Source organism: Trichogramma pretiosum, unplaced genomic scaffold (genome assembly GCF_000599845.2).
Source record: "Trichogramma pretiosum strain Unisexual culture from Peru unplaced genomic scaffold, Tpre_2.0 scaffold19, whole genome shotgun sequence".
Lineage (NCBI taxonomy): Eukaryota > Metazoa > Arthropoda > Insecta > Hymenoptera > Trichogrammatidae > Trichogramma > Trichogramma pretiosum.
Window position 1 is genome coordinate 1,936,875 of NW_019641707.1, and position 24,521 is coordinate 1,961,395.

The 24,521-nt window shown below is 37.4% G+C and overlaps 1 protein-coding gene across 3 annotated transcripts in view; it reads left to right on the top strand.

Moving 5' to 3' along the window:
• Positions 1 to 24,521, top strand: part of LOC106650969 (potassium voltage-gated channel subfamily H member 8) — a 62,525-nt gene that overhangs the window by 28,190 nt on the left and 9,814 nt on the right. The window contains exons 3-8 of one of the 3 annotated variants that reach the window (XM_023463070.1): positions 11,205 to 11,438; positions 12,796 to 12,927; positions 15,189 to 15,251; positions 16,135 to 16,262; positions 19,028 to 19,259; positions 22,169 to 22,332. In XM_023463070.1, coding sequence (XP_023318838.1) covers positions 11,205 to 11,438; positions 12,796 to 12,927; positions 15,189 to 15,251; positions 16,135 to 16,262; positions 19,028 to 19,259; positions 22,169 to 22,332 — 953 coding nt within the window. The remainder of the gene's footprint in view (positions 1 to 11,204; positions 11,439 to 12,795; positions 12,928 to 15,188; positions 15,252 to 16,134; positions 16,263 to 19,027; positions 19,260 to 22,168; positions 22,333 to 24,521) is intronic. The other 2 variants (XM_014369282.2, XM_014369283.2) reach the window with 2 other exon arrangements.

Consider the following 24,521-nt stretch of genomic DNA (forward strand, 5'->3'; position numbering starts at 1 on the left):
CATATTTGTCTATTTGTATGTTATGTTTCCATTACTAGACTTTTCCTCCGTGTAGCACTGTATGCGTTAACATCCATGAACTCGAATGGTTCTTCGATACTTCATTCAACTTCATAACGATTCATCTTCATATTCATTTTCCATAACGATAATTCTTTCACAGTAGTTGAGTGCTTTATTTGGTAGATATATTTCGCCCCTTACAGCTAAAATTCTTATCGTCAACCCATAAACATCTTAAAAACGATGAAAGAAAATTGATCAGTAAGTAACCCATTAGCTTAAAAGAGACTTGATACGTTAATATGTAAAATTGCGCATAACACGGCTTTACCGTGTATCAAGCTACATCGATGTATGGTCAATATAGGAGCGCGACTGGGGACAAGGGGACAAAAGCTCGTGGATCAGAGAGATCGAGCATTCGACCATGAAAGCTACGTTGCTGTATGACCGCACGAAAAATGCGCTATGCTATACGCCAAAGAGAAAGAACGAGAAGGAGCGAGAGAGAGCTTTTGCCATGCTGATGGTCGCCACGGTTGCTACTACTACTACTAGTAGTTTGCCTTCGATCTGGCGCGAGTAGCGTGTGGGAGAGCCATGCAAAACTGGGTCAAACTCGAATGGGGTGGTGGTGGTGGTGCTGGTGCGCGCGAGCTTGGTGGCTTCTCCTATAACATCGTGTGCACTGCTCGCTGCACGTAGCAGTTACTACGCAGACACCTATGTGTACGCAGACCGACGTATATTCGTACACAGATACTGCGAGGAGTCTCGAGAGAAGTTTTGCGCGCGCGCGCGGGTATATGGAAACCCATCTTGCTACTTTTCTTCAATTTAAATGCAAAGCTTGGACAAAAATTGTACTTTTCATGACTCGAAATATACGTATCTGAGCGTGTGAGATACAGCGCGACCCCATCGTCCACCCATTCCAATGATTATGTTTTCGACTTTGACAACGAAAATTTATGATTTTTGGCATTCCCAGCGAAAAGCTATCTGCGCGAGGCTTAGGTTACTGGATCGACGATGTTATGACCAAATAGTCGAAGCTTCAAAGCCGGGAAAATAATTCCATAAATATATAAAACCTATACGAGAGTAATAAAATGCATGGGGTTTCAAATGGTGCGTGTCTTACGTGACAAGCCACAGTATAATTAACAGTTCATTCGTATGTAGATTATTCGAGTGCGCGCGACACACGGGGAATACGTATATTGCACTGCACCATCGGCGCGATGACGAGAACCGAGAAGGAACTCGAGTCGTGTATATCTCGTGCCTGCAATACACCTACTATACCCAAGAATGGGAATTGCGTGTTCTAAGCCTCCAAAAGTTAGCGCACGAATGTGCATAGCTCCATTCGTTATGGTTTATTTATAGTGCGCATGTTCAGCTACTCAGGTATTGTATAATACCTGAACCACGAGCGAGTGTATGTGTATAAGAGAATCATTTTGCTACATTGCACTGCAACAGCGAGAAACAAAATAGCGATCATGGCTTGTGGTATTTATTGGTTATTGTCCGGCTTGCGTCCACTTTTTGCTTGACTTTTCGTCAAACGTACACGATGTCTTTGATTTTTATAGTATTCGCGACGTGAAAAACACAGAAAAGGACAGATTTCATAAGCGAGACAAAGTTGTGCTCCGTACAAACTTCAATTAACTTACATTATTGCCTCAATAATAAAGGGACCAAAAAACAATTTGGTATTTAACGAACAATTGCGATCGGATAAGAGTAGTATTAGCGATTACGTATACATGTATACGCCCATATAAACCAACGTCTACATGAGCAACAGATGCTATTGACGCAAGCGCGCGCGCGAGTCAGACGATGGTTAGATTGCGGTAAACGTATTTCTCGACTGCTATGTATTAGTATATAGAGCGTCGTTCGGCCCCGGACGCAGTCGTCGTTGACACTGCATCGCGCGCTTATATGCATGCCATTAGCCGAACTCATTAGTTCTATATACATCGTATGCATGTGTCGAAAGGACTCCGGCGATATATCTCACCTTCTCCTTTCCTTTGCATAATACGATGTCAAACTTATTTTTCATTGCCACCCGCCATCATCGTCGATTAGCAGACATGCGATTTAACTGACTATATGAGAATTCTAGTAAAATTCATATTGCGAGATTAGCGGAATAATAATCAAGTTCAAGATATTTAGACGAGGCTGCTGCAGTGCAAACATTATAAGGAAAGAAACAACACAACAAATGTATACGTGCCCTGCGCTCAACTGATATACTTGTTGATCTTGACAGTAGTGCACCGCATCACGTTTAAAAGGAAAATAATAAAGTTTTAATTAACCACCGAGGACTAACTCATCGATCTATATTAAACGTGTAACTCGCGCGTAGATCACAAGTGTAATATGTGTAAATATATAAGCGCATAATTGTGCATGCACACGCGCGATCCTTTCCCTAAGATTAAAGTATAGACACGCGCCGCGCATCATCCTCTCGTTGATACATGTGTCATCCTGATCTCAGCCACCCATCACGTATCCCGGATTTTCTTGTTTTCCTCTCGCATGCGCCACGACCGCGTGATACAAAATTTCCACCAGATTAGGAATGCGTGTATAAATATTTTTGAGTATGCGCGCGTGCATGCATGAATAAAACACACAGCGCGGCTGCATCATACGGTCGTTAAAGGGAATAAAGCGCATCGGGCCGTAATACGTCGGTATCGTTTCTCAAAAGCGACTGTGAATTTTTATTTTTTTACCGCTAACTGCGTACTTGGCAGAAAATAAAAAAAAAAAGAAGAAATATTTCAACAAGTAGTGAGACAAGAAATCGTGTAGCAAAAAGTCGGCGGCACAAGAGGGCACACGTATAACAATTTGTAACGGATGTGTAGGTATATCTGTATCCTCGCGATAACATCATTAGAACGCGACGTATAGCAAGAAACGAGAAAACTTTTATGTATGATTATTTGAAATTTACACCGAATAACATAACAGATATATCATACAACACAAATAATCCTCCGAATGTAGGGAGAGGAAGTGTACATAGGTTTCAATTTTGATGCACACAAGAAGAAATCCCTAATGAGAGTCTAAACTCGATTTAGTTAGGGTTTAAAATTACTCATAACTGCTTGACTTATAATAAAATTGGTTACACGATCCGAAAGTTTTAATTAATTATAGGTTGCGCATCGCTATTTTTCCACCAATACCATGTAGAGTTCGAAATTATTCACATAACTTTGTGTGCGGCAAATTTTTATTTACGTTTTTTATTGTGTACACGAGCTCGATATCCCAAATCGAATAACGAATATATTTACATGCATCCCTGCGTTGCGTCATACAATGCACGCCCGCGCGCCAAGCATCGGTACCGAGCTTGAAACTCGATGTTGCTATACGTGTTCTGTACAATCAGTCTATAACTCTCGTAAAATACTTCACACCTAGGTTAGATGGTCTGGAACGTGCGGAAAATGCTGAAGCAAGCAGAAAACGACAGATATAATACACAAACGCGCCCATACGCGTTATAAACTTGTAAAAAACGTAATCTCTCTCTATCTTTCGGGATTAACATATGAATATTTCATCGATCTTGCATAGGTTTGTGTGTGGGCGTTCGAGAGCTTTTCAGCTTGTATATGCTCGTTTTGCTGCTTCTTTGTTCCGTTAGAACAATAAAAAATTAGTTAGAGAATTGAAAAAAATTTGATAGAATAAAAAGCAATGACATTTTGAAATCCGTATCTATATATCTCTAAGATTATTTTGTTAAGAAGTTGATGCTATTGTTGTTAATGTGTAAAGAGATGAAGCGTATAGATCATATTGAAGCTGTTAATTATCTGCACAGCTAAGATGGGCATCTGTATTATGATTAAATAAAGCAGATAGAAAGGCCAAGGCGCCTTTGAAGAGAGAAGCTTACATATCCATTTACGTGGTTAAAGTTCATATATTGAATGCGTAATCGCAGAGTCCCATTAGACCAGACAGAGGACCATTCGAGGCACGCCCAGTCGATTAAATACAATGTATGTATACGCACACGCTGCTTTGCTTGGATATCTTTGGGCGTTTGCCTCCTACGAACTACAAGCTTCATATAAGGCACTACTACTTGCCTTCGATGGCCCATAATACGATCGTAATGTGAGCTAATAATCACGCATACAAGTACACGCAATTAATACACGCCGTAATGTGAATTGATTTATAACTAAAAAAAAAGACACAAATATAAATTCAACATAATATACAATAACGCGTTCTCTCAATTGTTCCAATACAGGATGCTCCAAATATTCGCAAAATTTCATGTCTTCACAAATACGTACACGAAGCTATGCGCTTTATCATGCCCCAGGAATGCTGCATTATTTATTTGAAAAATGTTTGAAAATCGGAGCAATTAAGATGAATCGTTGGTCTTTTTTGCCATGTCAATAATTCACGCTTCCAGAGATCAGCAAAAATATAATAATCATTGTACAAATAACTACGTGATAAACATGTATGCAAGTCATTGTAATTCCTGACGAACTATTCGAATTTTTACCACTTCATCCTCTAATTAGGGACTATTTCAATCGAAATCACAAATTGACTTAACAAAGGCAGGCTTAAACTCGTCAAAAAATACATTAAATTAGGAACAAATTTTCAGCTGAAAAATTGTTTTTCCCACTCTAACCTAAAATACGCAACTTTGCCGCTAATTTTAGGCTCTCGTGGGAAAAAATAGTTCCATCTACTGGTGCAGATATAGTTTTTTAACAAAGTTCGTTACAGCACTCGCCTTCGGCTCGTGCTATAATCCCTCGTTTTGAAATATACTAATTCATTGCAGCAGTGAAGTATTGTAATTGATATTGGAGAATGTGGCTAAAGGCCTTTTACGCTAGTGATGCTGCTTTAGGGATCGATTTTGATAAGCCTGCGGGCTTCCTACGAGTATGTGCTGCGCCTCATCCAGCTGCAACAGCAACAACATTATCGACAAACGCGAGCTCCCTTGTGGGGTTTACTATATAAATATTGGGAACGTGTGTGCGTCCGATGTATTTATGTGCACCTACAGTATACATCAGCACTCTGGCGACACTATATATAATATAAATATATAGAAGTAGGTAACGGCTATGGGTGCACGTGAAAGGACAAGTATTTATATACTTGCATTGAAATTGTTTGTTATTTATAGATTAACCTGCTAACTACATGTGCAGCGCTCCATTGGCAAATTCCTGCTTCCCAAATGATTAGTCGTTATATTATCGTTGACGGTCTATATTTACCACGTAAAACCTTTGGTAACACTACATTTTTAATATAACTCGTATCCAAAATTATATAAATAATTTTAAGGCTCTTTTGGTCAAAGAAAAATTGTCCCTAACATCAAATAGCCGATCGAACTGGGCATATATACTATAATAAAAATAAAAACTGTAAAGCTTTTTTCAACATTTGATGCTTTATGTTTTTTAATGGCTATTTTGGGACTGAAGGAAATTCACGCTAATTACCGTTTTAACACAATTGTAATTGTTATTTTTAATTCTCTACATTTGAAACGTACGTTGTAAAATACATTGAATTTTTAAATTTTAATTTAATAATAATCGTTTTTGCTTATACTTACAAATAAATCTAATTACGTCGTATTTATTATAACGGTGGTGATTTTAAAAATCTACTTCAAGCTTCAAAATTTTCTTAATATTGTTCAAATATTACTTAATTTATAAAATTTACTAAAAGTTGATGGTGGAATTCAGGTTAAGTTTGATTAATACAATTACAATGATTACAAAATGTTCTGCACCATCAGTGCAAAAAGTCTAATGTACTTTGTATAACTAAAAGCACGACTTTTAACGAATAATTGATTCATCGGTCATCACAATAAATCAATAGGACTGTCAAATTAAATAATTTCTACACGGCTAAGTTCTAAATTGGCTAATCTCAAACTTTGACCGGTCGCTCTAGTGTCTCACAAAGCATAAAAAAATTTAAATTGTGTGTTTTTGAATACACTTCATTTTATGAACGCAACGTGCATGAAGACTTATATATTTGAACTCCATACTAATATAATATGGAGTAAAGCATGCAATCTAAAGATTCTTTGTCGTCACAGGATTTTATACTTTGATCAGATACTCGGTGTCATTCTTTCTTTAGAGCCTCGCATAAGATAAAATTACGCGGGAAAACACGGCTTTACGTATATACTGTATTCCGGTATTCGGTTTACTACATCAATGAATCGACAAGCACGGATTATTTCTTAAATTTAATCCACATTTTTTACGTAAAGAAATCAGTTAGTACCCAATAAAAAGTACTTCGTATTAATAAAAATAGATAAAAACGGTACTCATAAAGCTTTCTCGGGACTACATCATATTCCTCTTGATCTGAAAAAGCTTTGAATCTCCATAAAAAACTGTAGAATCAAATAAAGTCAAGAATCTCAAAATTGGGTAAATTTAATATTGATAAAAAAATTATGAACTTTTTGGGATATATTTAAAATTTTTAGTCAAGACATTTGATAAATAAATAGAAAAATAACTTCGATACATAATTCAGTATAAATGGGTAAAAATATCGAACTCTATTTCCTTACTTGTTTACTCTTAATAAAATATTTTCGCGCAGCAAAAGTTTTGAATTATAAAAAAGGGACAGAGGTTTTTTCATATCGCCCGTAGCGACTGGTCAACTTAATGCACTAAGCAAAAAAAATCCAAAATTATCGATTCGACAAATTTCAAATTCTTTTTAGTTTGACTTTTAAAATTTTTTTGATAAAAATGAAAGTAGAATTTACAATTGAATAATTTTACTGACATACGCCAGTTTTTTTTCACAATGATGCTTAAGAAAAAAAAAGAAAAAAATTCGGACTGAATTCTACTTAGAGTTTCAATAGCAAAAAGTGCGCACTTGTGAATTCTTATTCGAGGTTTCCCTACTGTGGTAAATATTTACTCAGAGTTGCGAGTCTTCGATAATTCAAGTTTATTCAATGAATCGGTGTCCTGAATTGGTAGGTCGAGTGTTGGAGGGATTTGTAGAGAAAAAAGGTGAGATATAGGGGAAAAAAGCGCACTTCTGGAGATTAGCCTCACTTCAGCGATCAAATTGAATCACCGGATGGAAACAATGATATTCGTCAACAGTGGCTCAAAGAACAAGAAAGAGGTGAGAGAGGGAAAGAGAGAGTATAAACAACTTGCTCCAACAAGTTATATCACTGAAGGGACACGACTTTCTGCGCGTGAATATATAGTACCTGCATTTATGCATTTTATGTATTCGTATAAACGCATCTCTGATTGGAATAGCTTACGCAATCGCCGTACACGACCAGGAACTATAGAAACGCGACGCTTTTCAATCCGTTGACGTGTGCTACAGCAGAGCGAAAAAACTATTAGAACCAGAAAAGCAATTTTCCACGTTGAACGTGGGAGAGAGTACACGAGAGACAGGACAGATTCGTGTAGCGGGCGTGTGCGAGGACGTTTGATTATAACGAATATGAATGGACATTGTCCGCTTTTACATAGAATATACACTGCGTGTAAAACTTGTAAAACATAAGCGAGGGATGATTTGTTATTGATCCCGTGTCGCGTAGAGCAAACTGGTGTACACTTGATTTTCGTTGCGAATTTTCACCCGGCGATTGTAGTACGGGCGCGAACTTTTTAATTACTTTAATTATGGACCATCGTTATAAACAGGGTAAAGTTTTCCTTTGCCTCGTGCTATTATAGATTGCGTTCGATAACGAAGAATAATTTTGAGGTGTAAAATAATCAAAACTTGGATAGATATTTATCGAAATAACTTATTCTATTCAATGGAAAATTTGGATATAATGAGTCTTTAAAGTGAAATTTTTAAAAATAATCAATCTACAGACGTATCCACTTGGTCGGCTGGGAAACAACTTTTGAGCACTAACTAATTCGAAAAAATAAAGTTGGTTTTGGCAGAGTACTTGAAAAAACATTCGAAACTGGATAAAATAAAACTTTAAATAAACGATCATGCACTGCAATTTGAAATTAGAATGAACGATTAAACAAAACAAGAGTTCAATGAATTTAAACAATGCCTCGAAACATTTGTGTAAAGAAAAAAAATCTCTCTCATTTTTCCCCTTAATATTTCTATGCACAGTTATATTTGTTGCTCGTTAAAAAATGCTCTTTGAAAAGAAAGGAGAATCCAAGGCTAGTACAACTGCCGCTAACACACAATGCATTATAAACGCATGCTCGAGAGAGCTTGGTATAACGGAATTTGAAACGAAGTAGGAGTGGGGTTGGAGTTGGCATTCGAGAGCTTTACCGAGGCACATAAATTCTCGGCACGTTGACTTATGACCGCACACACACACACACACACACACACATATTCTGCGTGGAGCAGATCTTGCGTGTCGTAAAAGCTTGTGCGTGATTCTCGTACTAGTATATGATACACTTGTCATATTCTTGCATGGATCTGTTTTTTTTTCTCTTTTGATAAATAATGCATCGAACCTTGCGTTTCATTGTTTGTTCCGCGATTATGGCTGTATGTAAATCATAATTGTTGAAGCAACTTGGGAGCGGAAGGGTCAAGGGGTATCACTTGCACTTGAAAATCATTATCACAACGAATCTTTGATGAACATTGACGTAATATTTTTCATCCCCTTCTGTTTGGGTTTTAATAATTCGCGTTAGCGGTTTTGCGCATGGCGTTGAAAGATAAAAATTTAAGTTTTTAATCACTCTTAGAGTGCTTGCGCGTGTACTGAAATTTTTATACGATAAAATGTATATAAAAGAAAAAAATTACATTACTCGTGCCCGAACGAGCTCACGCGTTTATTTTTGCGCAAAAATTGTGCCATCGTAAAGTAAATCATAAAAGGACTCGTTATGGGAAACATGGGGAAGAACATGAGCGCAATGAAATTACGTCAACGAAAACAGAAAAAGAATTGCGAGAGCTTGTCGGACAAGTGTATTATATTATAGATAGCATTACGACTGTGGTATGACATCTGGTTTCAAAATGCGACGAAAAGAAATAAAGAAGAAGACATTCAACAGCAAATAGGCACGTGCTGAAGGTTTCAGTACATCGTGAAACCCTCGTCTATGTGTTTTACCTTCTTCAATTGTTATTTTTATTACAATATTTTATACAATAAAAAGCAGCAAATTCGTCAGTGTCGCATTCACTACTGCAATGTAAAACACGTTTTTGATGAAGCTACTATTGTAGGTTTTCGAATATCAGCTGTATTGCTCTCTCACTGTACTTCTCGCTTTTCTCTCTATTGAACTCTCTATTTTTCACTAATTTTGTAAAATCAAGTAGTAGTGTTAATACTAAATAAATAATTTTTATCAAAGAATTTTGAAATCAAAATAATGTAAATAAAACTTCGTTTGACATTGACAATACAATATACAATTGAATTAATTGGCCCGGGTTCAAAGGTATATCGTGCGCATTTCTACATCCCGTATAGCGATTGAGCTTAAACAATGGCATTCTTTGTCACTGTCAATAGAATTAGCCGTTTTACTGTTGCATTCGTGTGTTTTTACCATGTACTTTGAAAAATACGCAATTCGCTATACTATCATCTAATACAGTTAACAGTTCACTCAACTATTGGGTTTCCTTCAGACAAGTTTTACCAAACAATAGATTAAAGTACTGAGCTGTTTTCGAGGTGAAACTCATTAAATGCGTATGTCAAAGCTCCATGAATTCTCAATGAAACCCAACAGTTTGTGAACAATTCATTAGTTGTTCGGGCAAAGGATTAAAATGTCAGTAGAAGTTGTCGGAGTATCAGAACACGCTTGGCTTGTCCGACTATTCTGCAAGCTCGACTACTTAGAAAATGTCATTACGTATATATATTTTGCTCTCTTCTCTGACAAGTTTGACACGTTTGCCCAAACAATAACATCATCCGCCCATGACAATTAAGAAGAAAAACATTTGAATGACTGTTGTTTTTCTGACAAAAAAATTGTGTCATTTTCGATGAAACATGTACGCAGCATAAAGACACGATGTCGAATACTATATATTTCAAGCTCGTTAATTTTGTCAGTGTCGGCAAAGTACTTGAAAACTAATGCGCAATAATCGGTTGCACATCAGGAAGCTTGCACAGCACCTTCGCATGCCTCATAATTGCAGCTGGTGCTACATATCTATATTTAATAAACGTCAATCAGGGCCGATAAGTACAAGAGAAACAGTTATCGCAAAAGTTGTAACGAGCGATGAAAAGTTGCGCTCCGAGTGTAAAGTATATAGTTTATTTACCGCTCGCTCGCCAGTTTCTCGTTTTTCAGTGCATTGCTTCCGCGAGCAACGAGGCGTATAAGTACACTAATTTCAAAGAAAAACAATGGAAAAACTTTTAATGATTATAAGTTTTTACGCGTGAGCAAATCGAAAAACTCAAATGGAAATGGTCGGACTTTTTGCAACTTAGTGACTACCATACTACATATCAACTTCAATAGTGCGCGTTTAAATGCTTGTTAAGGATTTTATCGTTTTATAGGTATATTCGTGTCGTTTAGAGATGTGACTTGAAATTACTTCTTATATAAACATCGACAAAATGCTTAATCGCGCGTTCACCCGATATAAAATGTATCAAAGATTACTAGGAAAGTGTATTGAGCAGAAACATAGCGTTTCATCACTTATAGAAGTCAAGGAACATGTAACTTTAGTATCAGTGAGTCGAGTTTAAGAAAGTAGAAAAAAAAGTTGATGTTATGCAAACAAAATCTTGATGACTTTCAAATAAAAAAAGGCTAAAGTAGGTTAAAGCGAGCGTAACTCGAGTTGCGTAATCTTGATTAACTTTCTCGGGGTAAAAACTCATTTGAGCATTGAAAACTGCCAAGATGCTGTTTTGCAACTAAGAGTTTCTTGAAGCTGCAGTTTACCTTTTATGCTACGGTATAACCATTCAGAGGTGGAGCATTCTGTCGGTATACTGTTGTGTATCACATTGTTCAAAAATGTATCAATATTACATTTTGAGATATTTAAAATTATACTTATTTTGACAAAAAAAAAATCAGAACAAAAACAATACAGTCCGTTTGAATTTTCAGACAGCAACTTTGTGCTGGGAAACGCTCAGGTACCGACGACCTATCCGATCGTTTACTGCAGCGATGGCTTCTGCGACCTGACAGGATATCCGCGGGCGCAAATCATGCAAAAGGGTTGCGCCTGCAAATTTCTTTACGGGCCGGACACGTTGGAGGAAGATAGGGCAATGATCGACAAGAGCCTCGAGAGCAAGACCGAGCTGAAACTAGAGGTCACGTTTTACAAGAAATGCGGTGAGTTATTTTTCCTCTTGTTTCATTGAACGAAGATTATTTGATAAATCAACGTCGAGGAACGTTTCGAGACACGTTATATCTTGAGCAAAGCTCGATTTAGCAAGCTGTTCAACATTTGAATTCATTTTGATAAAATATTCATTTTCGCGCACAGCCTCATTTTGCACGATTGCATCGCAAGTACATCGGTTATGAGTGCACGCGTTCAACATGGAAAGTTCGCACATTTTCGATTAGTATTCACTGCATGTGATATGAAATTCCTTTTATATTTCTTTTTCTCTTTTTTTTTAAGAAAGAAAAAAAATTAATTTCCGTCCTTTAAGCTGGGCTTGCGCACGCCTGGACAGTTGGGCTCGTCAGTAGTAAGACACTCTCGAAACTCGGTAATCCGATTTGCAAGCCCCAGCATTGAAGCAGCTGGAAAAAGATAAAACGTTACGAGATCCGAATGGCATAGTGTTAAGGTAAAAAGAAGAGGCTTAGCTAAACCTTGCCCAAAAAACGAAAAGTCGTAAATATATGTGTTACCCGTAAACTGTCAAGTGAACGAAATAATGAGCCCGAAATATTTATACCGAAACTTCATTTAGTATTTTTTGCATGTGCAGTAATGATTAGGCGTAAGAGGTTTGCCAAAGCTGCATTGCCAACTTAACACGTAAAAGCTAACTAATTAAAGTGGTCGAACTCGCACTCGCTCACAGAAACGCTTATACTTACTGAAGTATAAGTTTTATACTTTAATTTATATAATTACTCTCTGTTTAATTGTCGCATATGTAGATGAATTTCATTCAAAAAAATTTTAAGAAAACAACGAGCTTCTATTACTTTCAAAATCTTAGAAATAAAATCGAATTTCTGTTAAAATCTAGGTATGACAATTTACTTTCGACCTACAGATGCGTTAATTTTTAAACACACGTTTCAGATTAACAAAAAATTAAATATATATTCCCAAATATAATGAAAAACTAAAATTATAATAAAAAATATCACAAAATTTAATAAAATAAATTGTGATAGTAAAATTGTTAAGAAAATAAAAATATTATTCCACAATTTTAAGAATTTATATCACTCTGACCACAAGGCTATCATGTAAAGTTTATGATTTTGAAACTTTTTTGTGCCATAAGTTTAATCTACTTAAACAAAGCCAATTACTCGTTTAATTTCAGAGTGTACCGTATCTTTTTCATTGTAAATTGAATAATTATTCATTATGAGGGATTTATTTGGTCTTAATACATATTTCACTTACATATTATAGATTATATTTCATGTTTTCAATAAAAGTTTAAACTGCAGTTGATGATTCATGACTTTGATAATTGATATGTATTTACAGGAGCTCCGTTCAATTGTCTACTCGACATAGTTCCCATCAAAAATGAAAAGGGCGACGTCGTTTTATTTTTGGCCTCACACAAGGATATCACTCACACGAAAAATCTACAATTTAGTGAGTTGTACGATAGTGGTGAGTGCACTTGGCTTTCGCAGCATACAATTTTATTAATTCATATAGTCATTATGCATGACAGAGTGTGAAGAAAAAACTCATGATATTGTTCGGTGTTTTAATGTCAGCTCATACAAAAATCATTGATAAATGTACAAGAAAATAAACGTGTACATAAAGCACGTTACTCATATAAAAATCATGTTTTCGAGTTTTTGCCTCGTTCGTGAAAATTAATCAACACTTTGACTTCTAGAAAAATTTACATCGTTCTCATTAAAAGATTCATTTCGCGTGCATTATTGGAGTCCATAATATTTGCATATTAAATTCAAATTTTCCTATAAAGTTAAAAATGAAATTATTGCTCATAAAACGGGAGAAATTGCAAAAATATTATTCTACAAAAGCCATGATCGTTACTAGACGTCACAGGTGATCGCTATAAAATATGTATCAATTATTGGAGGCTACATAATCATAAATTTTGATACGAAAACAAAAACATAAAATTCTAACGAGTTCAAAAAAAAAGGAACAAATCAAGTCATGCATTCACGACTATATTTAAATCCACGCTTACGCGCCAGAGTTCTGCCATCTAAATAAGACGAGTAAAGTAAGAATCAAATAAGTCTTTCTAATGCACTTTTTCCAACTTCTTCACTATCAAGCTGCACCGTAATGATATTTTCATTAATGAACTTTTGCAATTTTTCCGATGCGATTGCTCGGGTATAGCATTAATAACTCGCAACGAAACAGGATACCTCGTGGCGAGTCACGATCTCTCGCGGAATCTTCGTGAAAAATTGATTATAAACATCGACGACAAATCTCGCGCAAGTGCTATTAAGAGCGGAAAAAGAAAAAAAGTAAAAAAAACCATAGGATTTACCCACGTTGTGCAATAGTTTTCAGAATTGTCGTCGTTGAGTACCGCCGCGTTTCTATTAAAAAGAGCAATAAGCGAAGCGAAAGAAATAGGAAAATCTACGTCGAGAGAGTGAAAAAGGATGACGAGGAAAACTACTCGAGATGCGCAGGGGTTTCGTTAAAAATTACAAATTCATCTGGCTCGCTATGTATAAAATTTATCCAAGTGGAAAAGATGATTGATTGCAATCGTGCGTTATAAATACCCTATACATACACGTAACATTTATTTTCACGACCATTGCAGCTAGTCTACGTTATACAACAGACGCGTATGCTTTACGATTGTCGGGTAATATTATTGGGGTTCGATAATAGCTACTCTTACATCTTTGAAATCCTATAAAGACGAATTAGTAAATATTTACGCTAATTTGCGCGCACAAGCACGCGTCCGTAAATTGGCAACGATTCGTTGGGTGCACTTAATTAGAAGCCAGTGCGCAAGTACGAATCAACAAATATATATATTTAATTCATGTTTATGTTGCATATACGTACGGAAGTATCGACCGCGAGAGGCGTGCGAAAAACAACGAGAGTGTATAAAAAAAGGGCCGCAATAAAGACTTGGCATAAAAGCTCACGTACACGCAGACTCACTATACAAGAATACGAATTAAAAAAAGCACAAGTGAAGGCTGAAAAAACACACGTCGTGAAGTCGACTGCAGGCAATCGAAGACGGCCGCAAGCATTACTTCGCACCGCGCACGGAGCTTTTTGTTGTTTTTTTTCTCCCTTTGTGTTTATAAGCAAGTTTTTCACAGTAGAAGTTTCAATACAAACGCAGTAGTTAAATGCGCTTTGACTCGCGGTAATGATAATGGGGCGCGCGCTACACGCTCACACTTGCAAAACACGGCTCTATCGCGTTATATTTTGCTTATTTATAGATGAGAACGCTAATTGTGTATCCGCACAATGAGTGTGGGCGTCTGTCCGTGTGCGTGAGCTCTGTATACGCATAAAAATAGAATATGTGGCTTTTGTTGCGCATTTGAATTGAATTTCCTGATGTATTAAACGGTCGTTTTCAATCGACGTGGCATGCTTACGAACGACGTCGAAAGTATAAAACGCAATACATTCAATGCATCACACATCCTCGTATATATTTGAAATCTGAGTCTTGCGACTATATAGAAATACCCAACAGTTTTATATTACAAAAGAGATATTTTTCCTTAATTCAGAGTTTTCACTTTTATTAAATTTAAGTGTAGCAGTAATGTTCGATAAATAAAAGGTGCCAGAAGATAGGATAAAAGGGTCGGAGCAATTTTTTAAAAACTGAAATTATTATTTTAAATCATTTTTATTTATTCCGGATTTTTCTGCAGGACATCAAAAATCATCGAATTTTTTTTGGAAAAAACTGCACGCTCACTTAGAATTAAGTAAGGGTAAGCGTACCAGATACTTATTCACATAACTAATACCCACCGTTTTTTTGTTTGAAATGACAATTAATCATTCTTATTTTAGATCTATGTTTTGCTTCGGTGGAGGGATGAAAATGAACGAAGAGTTTGACTTCATTAAACAAGCATTTAGTTTGTGTTGAATTTTTTTGACGCATGAAACTAAAACGCATGAGCAGCAAAAGTATAGCAGACGTTGAACTGAACTGAATATTTATATTGATGATAGCCTTACAGACACTTAATTAATTACTAAAAGCTCATTGAATTCAAGTTTTTCTTGGGAAACTTAATTTTTCATGTCAGTGAAAATTTCAATTGTGCGTATAAGATTGAGTTCTTATTTTCAATCAGTTAAATAACAAAGCTTTGAGATTTCAAAAACTTTTTTTAGTAAAACAATATACTGCACTGCAGTTCAAATAATGCCAAAATATAATTTTTTAATTTTAATTAAAATTTAAAGCTGGTTGATATAAAATTTTACTTGGAAATGCATGCACCCCATTGTTTCAATAGTACAATCCATGGTAGAAAAGTTAAGTATTCCAAGATTAATATAATCGTATGGACGCACTTGGCAAGTTATTTTTTAATTTAATACATACTAAAAACTACCTAACGTTTGTAAAATTGAATACAGGGTCAAAAGTTTTAAGGTGAATATTTCATTGGCGTCTATAACTTATAATATCGCTTTTTCTAAAATAATGTGAGAAAATAGTGTTCGCAAAAAAAATGAAAAAATTGTTGAGTATTTCTATACGCAAGAAATGCACAGAAATTCAAGCTTACTATCATCCATAGTTGAAATTAACTGAGAATATAATTGTAAATTAAAAAATTGATGATGCTAATTTCGTAGATGCCAACGGTAATTTAGATCCAGAGGCGCCACCGGCGAATTATGGAAGAAGAAGAAGTCGAGCAGTTTTATATCAACTATCGGGTCATTATAAGCAGGACAATAAGCACAGAATGAAATTGAACAACGTGAGTATCAACGTCGCTTATTCAAAGCATGGATACTTAATTAACACGTTACAGTTCGCTCGCACCCTCAAAACACAAATAATATCGAGGCACGCGAGAGCCTGCAGAGCAAAAGCGAGCGCGACCTGGCTTTTGTAATGTGCAGCACGAATTAATTCGACGCGAATGTTTATATGTGGCATTTCACGTCAACTCTCCCAGTGCCGCGCGGCGCGGCAGAATTAAGCCAAATCACTAAATTTGTGAATCGCTGTAAAAGTACTAAAATGCACCTAGAGAAAAAAACGAACCCATGGTTTCGATGGGAAATCGCCTCAGCTTTCCGATGGTGACGTCAGATTTTCCGAATTTTTCCGCTTTACCCGGGAAAATCGCTGGGAAAACTTTAAAGTCGATTATCTCGAAAACTTCATTTTTAAGATTTTTTTAAATAGTCTAGATCGAAAGATCAGGAAATTTCCCATCGATATAGACCTTTTCCAGTAAGGCGTTTTTTGATTTTAGCGAGATATAGCGAGAGAAAGAAGAAAAAACGTGGTTTTTTCGCGCGCGCGGGCGGTCGGACGCCACCAAACGAACAAAAAACCACGCTTTTTCTTCTTTCTCTCGCTATATCTCGCTAAAATCAAAAAACGCCTCTCTGGAAAAGGTCTATATCGATGGGAAATTTCCTGATCTTTCGATCTAGACTATTTAAAAAAATCTTAAAAATGAAGTTTTCGAGATAATCGACTTTAAAGTTTTCCCAGCGATTTTCTCGGGTAAAGCGGAAAATTTCAGAAAATCTGACCTCACCATCGGAAAGCTGAGGCGATTTCCCATCGAAACCATGGGTTCGTTTTTTTCTCTAGGTGCATTTTAGTACTTTTACAGCGATTCAAAAATTTAGTGATTTGGCCTAATTCTGCCGCGCCGCGCGGCACTGGGAGAGTTGACGTGAAATGCCACATATGTATCGAATCTCTCGAGTCACCACTACTATTTTCCTGATACACGCAGTCGTGAAGCCTGCCGTCTTTATATATTACATAATACAGCCGAGTATATATTGCGCGAGAAAATTGTCGGGGCTGCGTGGCAGATAAGCCTCCGGGCTGTGCGCACGGCCAAGCCGTGTCGACGATCGTGCCCCGCTCGCAATACGGCGCGCAGGGAGGAGACACAGAGACGATAACATCATAAAACGCCTGGACGACGCGAACTCAAAGAGCTAATGCCCCGAGCGCGAGATTACACTGTCGTGGGATTTTCTATATGTGTGTGTGCACGTGCTGACCTACATCGCGTATACACAGAATTCGGTTCCGCATGATCGAAACGAGACGAACTCGAAGCCGCGTTGTCTCTCGTCGTCCTCGTCGCATTGCTTTGCAACTTTGCTCCGATGTGCAGCACAGCCTCTCTGTCTCTCTGCGCCGAGCATATCAGCTATATCTTTATCTTTCCGTCTTGCTGCAGCCTCTGCCGACACTATATACTATACTACCAGGAGGTGGTAATTCGGTTAAAGCGCGAGCTCTACGCGCTGTGGTCCATTTTCGCAACTGCGAAACCTAATTCGATTGGTGTGGTGGCGGCGCTCGTTTGCAACTCGAGACTCAACGGCCGTCGCGCATAGGCTACAGATGTATATATAGCTATACAGCGGGTATACTGATAAGGTATCCTATCTCGCATTAACGTTCGACCAACGTAACGGCGCCTGATGCAAAACTGCGCCGTTACGACAAATTTCACCTTTTCAGGGGAGAAATGTCGGAAGCTATTACGCAGCGCGCGGAGTCGCGACGAAAGAAATTCGACGCAACTTTTATCGATTCTGAAATACTTTTTATGTACGAATCAGTTTGTAAAAAGATTGCGTCTTACTCGAATGGAGTCTCTGGCGACGGTTTGCGATGCTTTAGTGAACGTTCGACGTTTGAATAACTGGCACTGACGCACAAAACTACACTTTTAAACGTATTAATTTTATTCACCTCACTCACTGCCCGTTGCACTGTAAATGCAGCACTCTTCCGAAAAAAAAATTTCGAATTGAAAACACACAAATTACACTCAAACACTTATCACATTCAGCGAACCAGATAAAAATTGCCCTCATTAACTTTAACAGTTTTACATTTACAAGTAACGGTAATCGACTTACATTTTCGATATTGCCGCGCTCGGAGTAAAAAGCGCTAACTGCCGCGCGGGCCGCGACGCCGAGCGAACTACTGAGTTGACGTTTTTAATAATTACTGAGCAACGTTTTTAATAATTGCGTTCGATTTTTGACTCGCTCGAATTCACGGTTCTCGCACAAAGCTGCACACTAAAACACTACAAGGCAGGATAATAATTATTTATTATTGGAAATGTTGCACAAAGCGAATGAACTAAGTACTTGAAGCTTATATTAATATAGTTCAAATATGCGGAGAGCGTCGAGCGGTGCTGCTGCCGAGTCGCAACGGTCACTCGCCGCGAATTAGGCGGGCAAACTTCGACTCCCCTCCCCTCGCCGCCCCCCTAGCCTCAACTATCTCGTTCGGTTATACGCGAGCTGCAACGGCATCGCGGCGAATCGTTCGAATTCTTGGCATTGAAAATTGAAATCAAATTCAATACTTTGCAGAGAGATGAACTCGACGCACGTACATTTGAAAAGTGCGTCGATGGCCGATGTGCCCCGAGAGGCAATTCTTTGATGCATATATAACATAACGTATGCATCGCGCACAAATCATCTCTACTATATATGGCGAAAATCTGTGTTGCAGACGCTGCTCTCGCATTCACAAACGACCCCGCTGCCAGAGTACAAAACGACGTCGCTGAAAAAGTCGCAGTACATCCTCAGTCATTACGGCGTGTTCAGGACGTGCTGGGACTGGCTCATACTCATTGCCACGATCTACGTGGCCTGCATCGTGCCCTTCAACGCCAGTTTCATCAATCCGGAGCGGCCTACTATGGTAGTCGACGTCATTGTCGAGGTTCTATTCATAATCGGTGAGTGAGCAGAGACTATTTTTTTTCTTGTCGCCAGTATCTTGCCTCCGAGGCTGAAGGAGCGATGAAAAGAGTCGAAAAACAAAGCGAACGCATTTGACGGTTGACTTGAAAATTCAGCTTGGCGCGTTTATTGGTGCGAGCATAACAAACGATATACTTCGAGAACGCCTAGTGCATATTTGACTGTTCTTTGATAGCGGCTGTGTATACAAGACACAATAACTTATGTTATCTACTGGACAATTGGACATTTCTCTATGCAATAAAGTTAAATTTGCGGAATATTGCATAAAGCCTATAAAATTCAATCGCGCTGAAAATACACTTACTCCCTCATATACCGACATAAAAGTGTTACATGCGTGAGTTCTCTTTGTAGCGTTCGTCGAAGAGGCCGTATTACTCGGACTCTAAATCTTTGGATCCGCTGAATTCGTATGAGGATATAAGGGGGAAAAACGTACGACTCTTTATCTTCTGCCTTATATACGCACTAAATCTAGGAGCCAAACTTGATCGTAAAAATCGATCTATTTGCAGTACGCCGCGGCGCTATACCTATTATCGGCTCTCTTCTTTCGTTTTATACTGACCAACAAACGAGAATAGAGGGTGGCTTCGCCGATCCGCAACGCCTTTAAATCAGAGGTAGTAGTAGTAGTAGCAGCAACAGTAGCGGCAACCGCCTGCAAGCGTACTTTATCCTCTCTCTCTCTTTGCCCCCTTTCTTCTTTTTAATACAGAGATATTTTGCAGCCACGGCGCGACGCGATTACGATGACGATAGTCATTCAAGCGGTAAATTGATGAGAAATATCGATCGCAAAACGAGAGATAGCCCATATTTTATTCGCACAATCAATGAAGTATTTTATACGGCCTCGTTAGGGAGACTGAAATAAAAAGGCGATTTTTGAAGCTGGCTCGTGTAAATGACATAAAATTTTTTTCCTGCTCGCGTTGCTGTTTTTTTTTTGTTTATGTTATCCGAAAGCTGTAGGCTAACCAGCACTCGAACGAAAAAAATCTGTTTTCCCTTGTTTCTGCGCGCATTGATGTAACCGTGTGAATTATGAACGTGAAAATTATTCCGAAGCCCGACATCGCGCGAGGCCGATATATTTTTTCAAATAAAAAAAAACAGCAAACAAAATAACGTGGCAAAAATGCATCCTTCAGCGGATAAATAATATCGGCGATGGATGAAATTTGATTGATTCAACGTACACGTTCTTGATGAGCGTAAAAAAATACTTCTGATTTTTTTTAGATATTTCGTTACCCAAACCCGGTCAATCATAAAAATTATGACAAATAATGGAAAAATTAATGCTGCCATTGCTATACGTCGTCCCGCGATCAATTTAATAATTAACTTGATGGAATCTTTATTTACGTTCGAGTATGTACATCACTGCCTTAAACTTTATAAATTAGCTATTTAATTCTGCGTCAAATTAAATGTGAAAATTCGACCTCTCCTGCACGATAGACAGAAGTGAATTAAAAATGAATTTTCCGAGGTAAATGAAGAGTCGCGATTTGCTTGCGAAATTACATCGTACCAGCCCGCGCTCGATACGAGCGCCTAATTGTTTTAATTACAAATTATATACTCTGCATCTAGCATGTACGAACGCGAATAGATGGAAGTATTAGGTGTATATGGAGTAGAGCCGAGTCGAGCATGAAAGGGACGTTGAAGAGTGCGCGTCGATAAAAAATTTTCAATTTGATGTGTTTGAAATCTGAGGACGTTGTTGACCCTGTTCATCAATTTTCCAAGATGAATAAAACGCAGCAGCCTCGCGCTACGTTGCTTACTTTATACCGAGCATTCATTCTGTGAAAAGCTACTTTTTTTTACATTTTTAGTAAAAGCGAATTTTAAGATAGTTTAATGGAGGTACGGTGTGTATGCATAAATAATAAGAACGTTATATATATTTCATTTATGATTGCTGTTAAACGCTCACTTGAATTATGAGGATTATTTAATTGTCTTTCAAATTGCATTTAAAAAAAGAATGAAATGACAAATTGCTCTATCAATTGATGTAATTAAATAGAACCTTTATTTTACCTAATGGAACAACGAAAAGAATTCATTTTATGATTAGCACTCGTTGAATATAATAATAGTAAAAAAATGTTAACTATTCGTCTACTTTTCCCCCCAATAATTAGATATTCTCATTCATATACGTACTACGTGCATCCTAAAATATAACGTGAAAAAGTAAAATAAAAATAATGAAACTGTACTATTTAAGCATTTTTTTGTGTGTGTTCAAGTGTATATGCGCCTCGATGCGTTTAAAGAGCAAAAAATAAAAAAGTAAAAGTATAAAAAGTTCCACATTTCGTGGATCAATGTCATGACAGTAAAATATCATCACGTATACATAAAAAACGCTGTAAGCTCACTACCTGGGGTTACGTTTTATTATTCTCTCCATCTTTACTTTCAACAAGTGCATGTGCGCTGCTATATACGTGATGGCTTGCTCATTGTTTGCTTTTGTAGAAAAAAATATATCTATCTGCTACACATAGGAAAGTTGAAACTGAGAACTTGAAATATTTCGTCGGCGATTTTTGCGCATAGGTCCATGTACCAATGAACACAATTTACGAAAACATTTTTTCTCGCGAGGCAATTTTATTTGCTGTATTTTCCAGCTCTTGATGAAAAAAGTATGCTACGTGGAATCAGGATAGAAAAAAAGTTTTCTTTTGCTAGTTTCCGCTTTTTGATATCAAAACCGAATTATCATTGTAAAAATTTAAAAGCGTTTCACGATCGGGTATTCGTATTCGATGTTAGAAAAGCGATTGAGGCAAAAACTGTAATCAAGGCAATTGTTAAAAAATGAACTCTAACAAATTTTATCGTTTCGTTGCAGACATTATACTCAACTTCAATACTACGTACGTGAACAAGAAAGGCGAGGTGGTGAGCAATACAAAGGATATCGCTTGCAATTATATCAAGTGCTGGTTTCTCTGCGATATTTTAGCAGCGTTGCCTTTTGATCTGCTCTATGCTACCGATATTTACAACGGCGAGGTAACAAGTTTTTATATTTATTTACTTTTTTTTTCATTCTTCCTAACAAATTGTAACCTGCGGGAATTGCAGTTTCCAATATATCGATCAAAGTTTATGATCCGCAAAAGCTATCCAAGCATAGGATGTATTTGTTCGTTTAATCAATCCATAAATTGTAAACCACAATCGGCGACCAGATCACCGCGTAAATGCATCCTCAGTTGTATATTGAATTCGATCAAAATTTTTGAATACACGGATCGAGCCATGAGATGGTGAATCCGAGACTTGATAGGTTCATTGTTTGATGAATTGATCAAAATCAAGTAGAGCCAAATTAATCGGTGAATGTTTAGTTTGCTGCTAAATTGACGTTCATAATTTTTGATTGAAAATCACTAGTACGCATTGAATGCGAAATTTGTTAGCTCATCATACAAAGGAAATTCAAAATTTTTTTCGTCTCGGTATTATTGATAACGCTTTTCAGATTTTATTATTCCATTATTTATTTGAGAAAACCACACAAATGTGCAGCAATTATTTTTTCAAAGGTAAGCGAATATCATGAATATACAAAAACGTGACTGAGCATTTGATTACTTTATTTTTTAATAAATTCGGTAACCTGTACGAATTAGCTGACTCGACAAAATAAAAATTATAACAAGCGTACACTTGCATGCGTGCGGTTGAAAATGGAAAAAGTATAAAAATATTTGATGAACAAAAATTTTCACTACAATCAAGCCCGATCCTCGATATATAACGTTCATCACAGACGCTAGTCACGAAAATTTCTCCTATCTACCGGCATTATAGTTTTTGTGCGCAGCCAGCGAATAGCGTTTAAGCTCTGTTGCCTGAAAAATATATACGTATATATAAATGCGCAGAGAGCAGAGCAAAGCACACGCTTCACGTCCGGCCTAATATGTAATTCACGTCGCTTGCACACACACGTACGTACCTCTGTTTTCCATTTTCCTGAACTCATCTCATTTATTTAAACGGTTGAATGCGACGAAAAAATTGAGGATGAAAAAAAGTAAAAGTAAGTCTGGCTGTTAAATTTGTCGGCGCATCGGCTTCAGTTGAATGAAGATCAAATAAATTGTTTTCCGCGGTCGACTATGCACAATCGATTATTCGACCGATACGTTATACCCAAACTATCGTCAAATTCATTTTATTTCGAATTTCGCCAGCTGCAGCTAAACGCACCCATCGTCGTGATAACGATAATTTTATAAGACTATAGTTTATGCGCGCGGACAGCTTTCCAGCACTACTATATGTAATACGTTCGACACGGCTGTGCTGGTGGAAATGCCTGCAGGACCTGAACTGGCGCACGCTGTAAGCTAACGACCGCAAACACAAATTTTGTTAGACCTCGGCTTGTGCTGTCGGATACCTATATACCCTCGAGTTCATAATGAAAATCTTTGACCCAAAAGAGCGTTAAAGCGAGGCTGTGCGGCGTCGTTTTAATGATTTTCTTGAACTCTCTGTAATATCGAGTTGGGCTTAATTTTTTTACTTTTTATTTTTCGCCTCGCGAGACGAGGTAAGGGGAAGAAGATGAAAAAAAATGTTTCATTCTTAGCCTCGTAAAAGTTAAATAAGCGGCCAGTTTCTCGTGTAAACGTCGGCAAAAGTTCATTTAAACCGAGGTGCGTGTTTCGTGGTCGCTGCAGTGTAACATCGAATTTCTTTGTATATACTTTTTATCGGCGAATTAAACTCAGAGCCGCGTTTTGTTTTTGGATGGAGAAAAAAGTGTGTATAACATAAAAAATTGCCTATTCCATCATCTTAAATAACTCGCGCACAAAGAATCGCGGCGAAACTTATTTGAAAAAAAGAAGGGAAAAAAACACCAGCCAGCACAACAATGAACAAAACTCGTTTATGCAAAAAAGAAAGTTTGCATAATAGCTAAAGTTTTAAGCCTTATCGTAAAATGTCAAGGAAAGGAATGAGGATAAGAAGGGGGGAGGAGGATAACATCGCAGGTCCCTAAACGCGAAAACCGAGGAACAAAGGCCTTGGGATGAAACAAAACACGTATCCCTCGGACTTTTTTTTCATTCGCGCAGAGGCGCAAAAATTATGCGATCACTTAATTCCATTAAAAATGTATGGCGCGAGCCAGGCGCGGTTTTACGCGCCAAAACGCGCGCATAAAATATGTATCTGCGGTA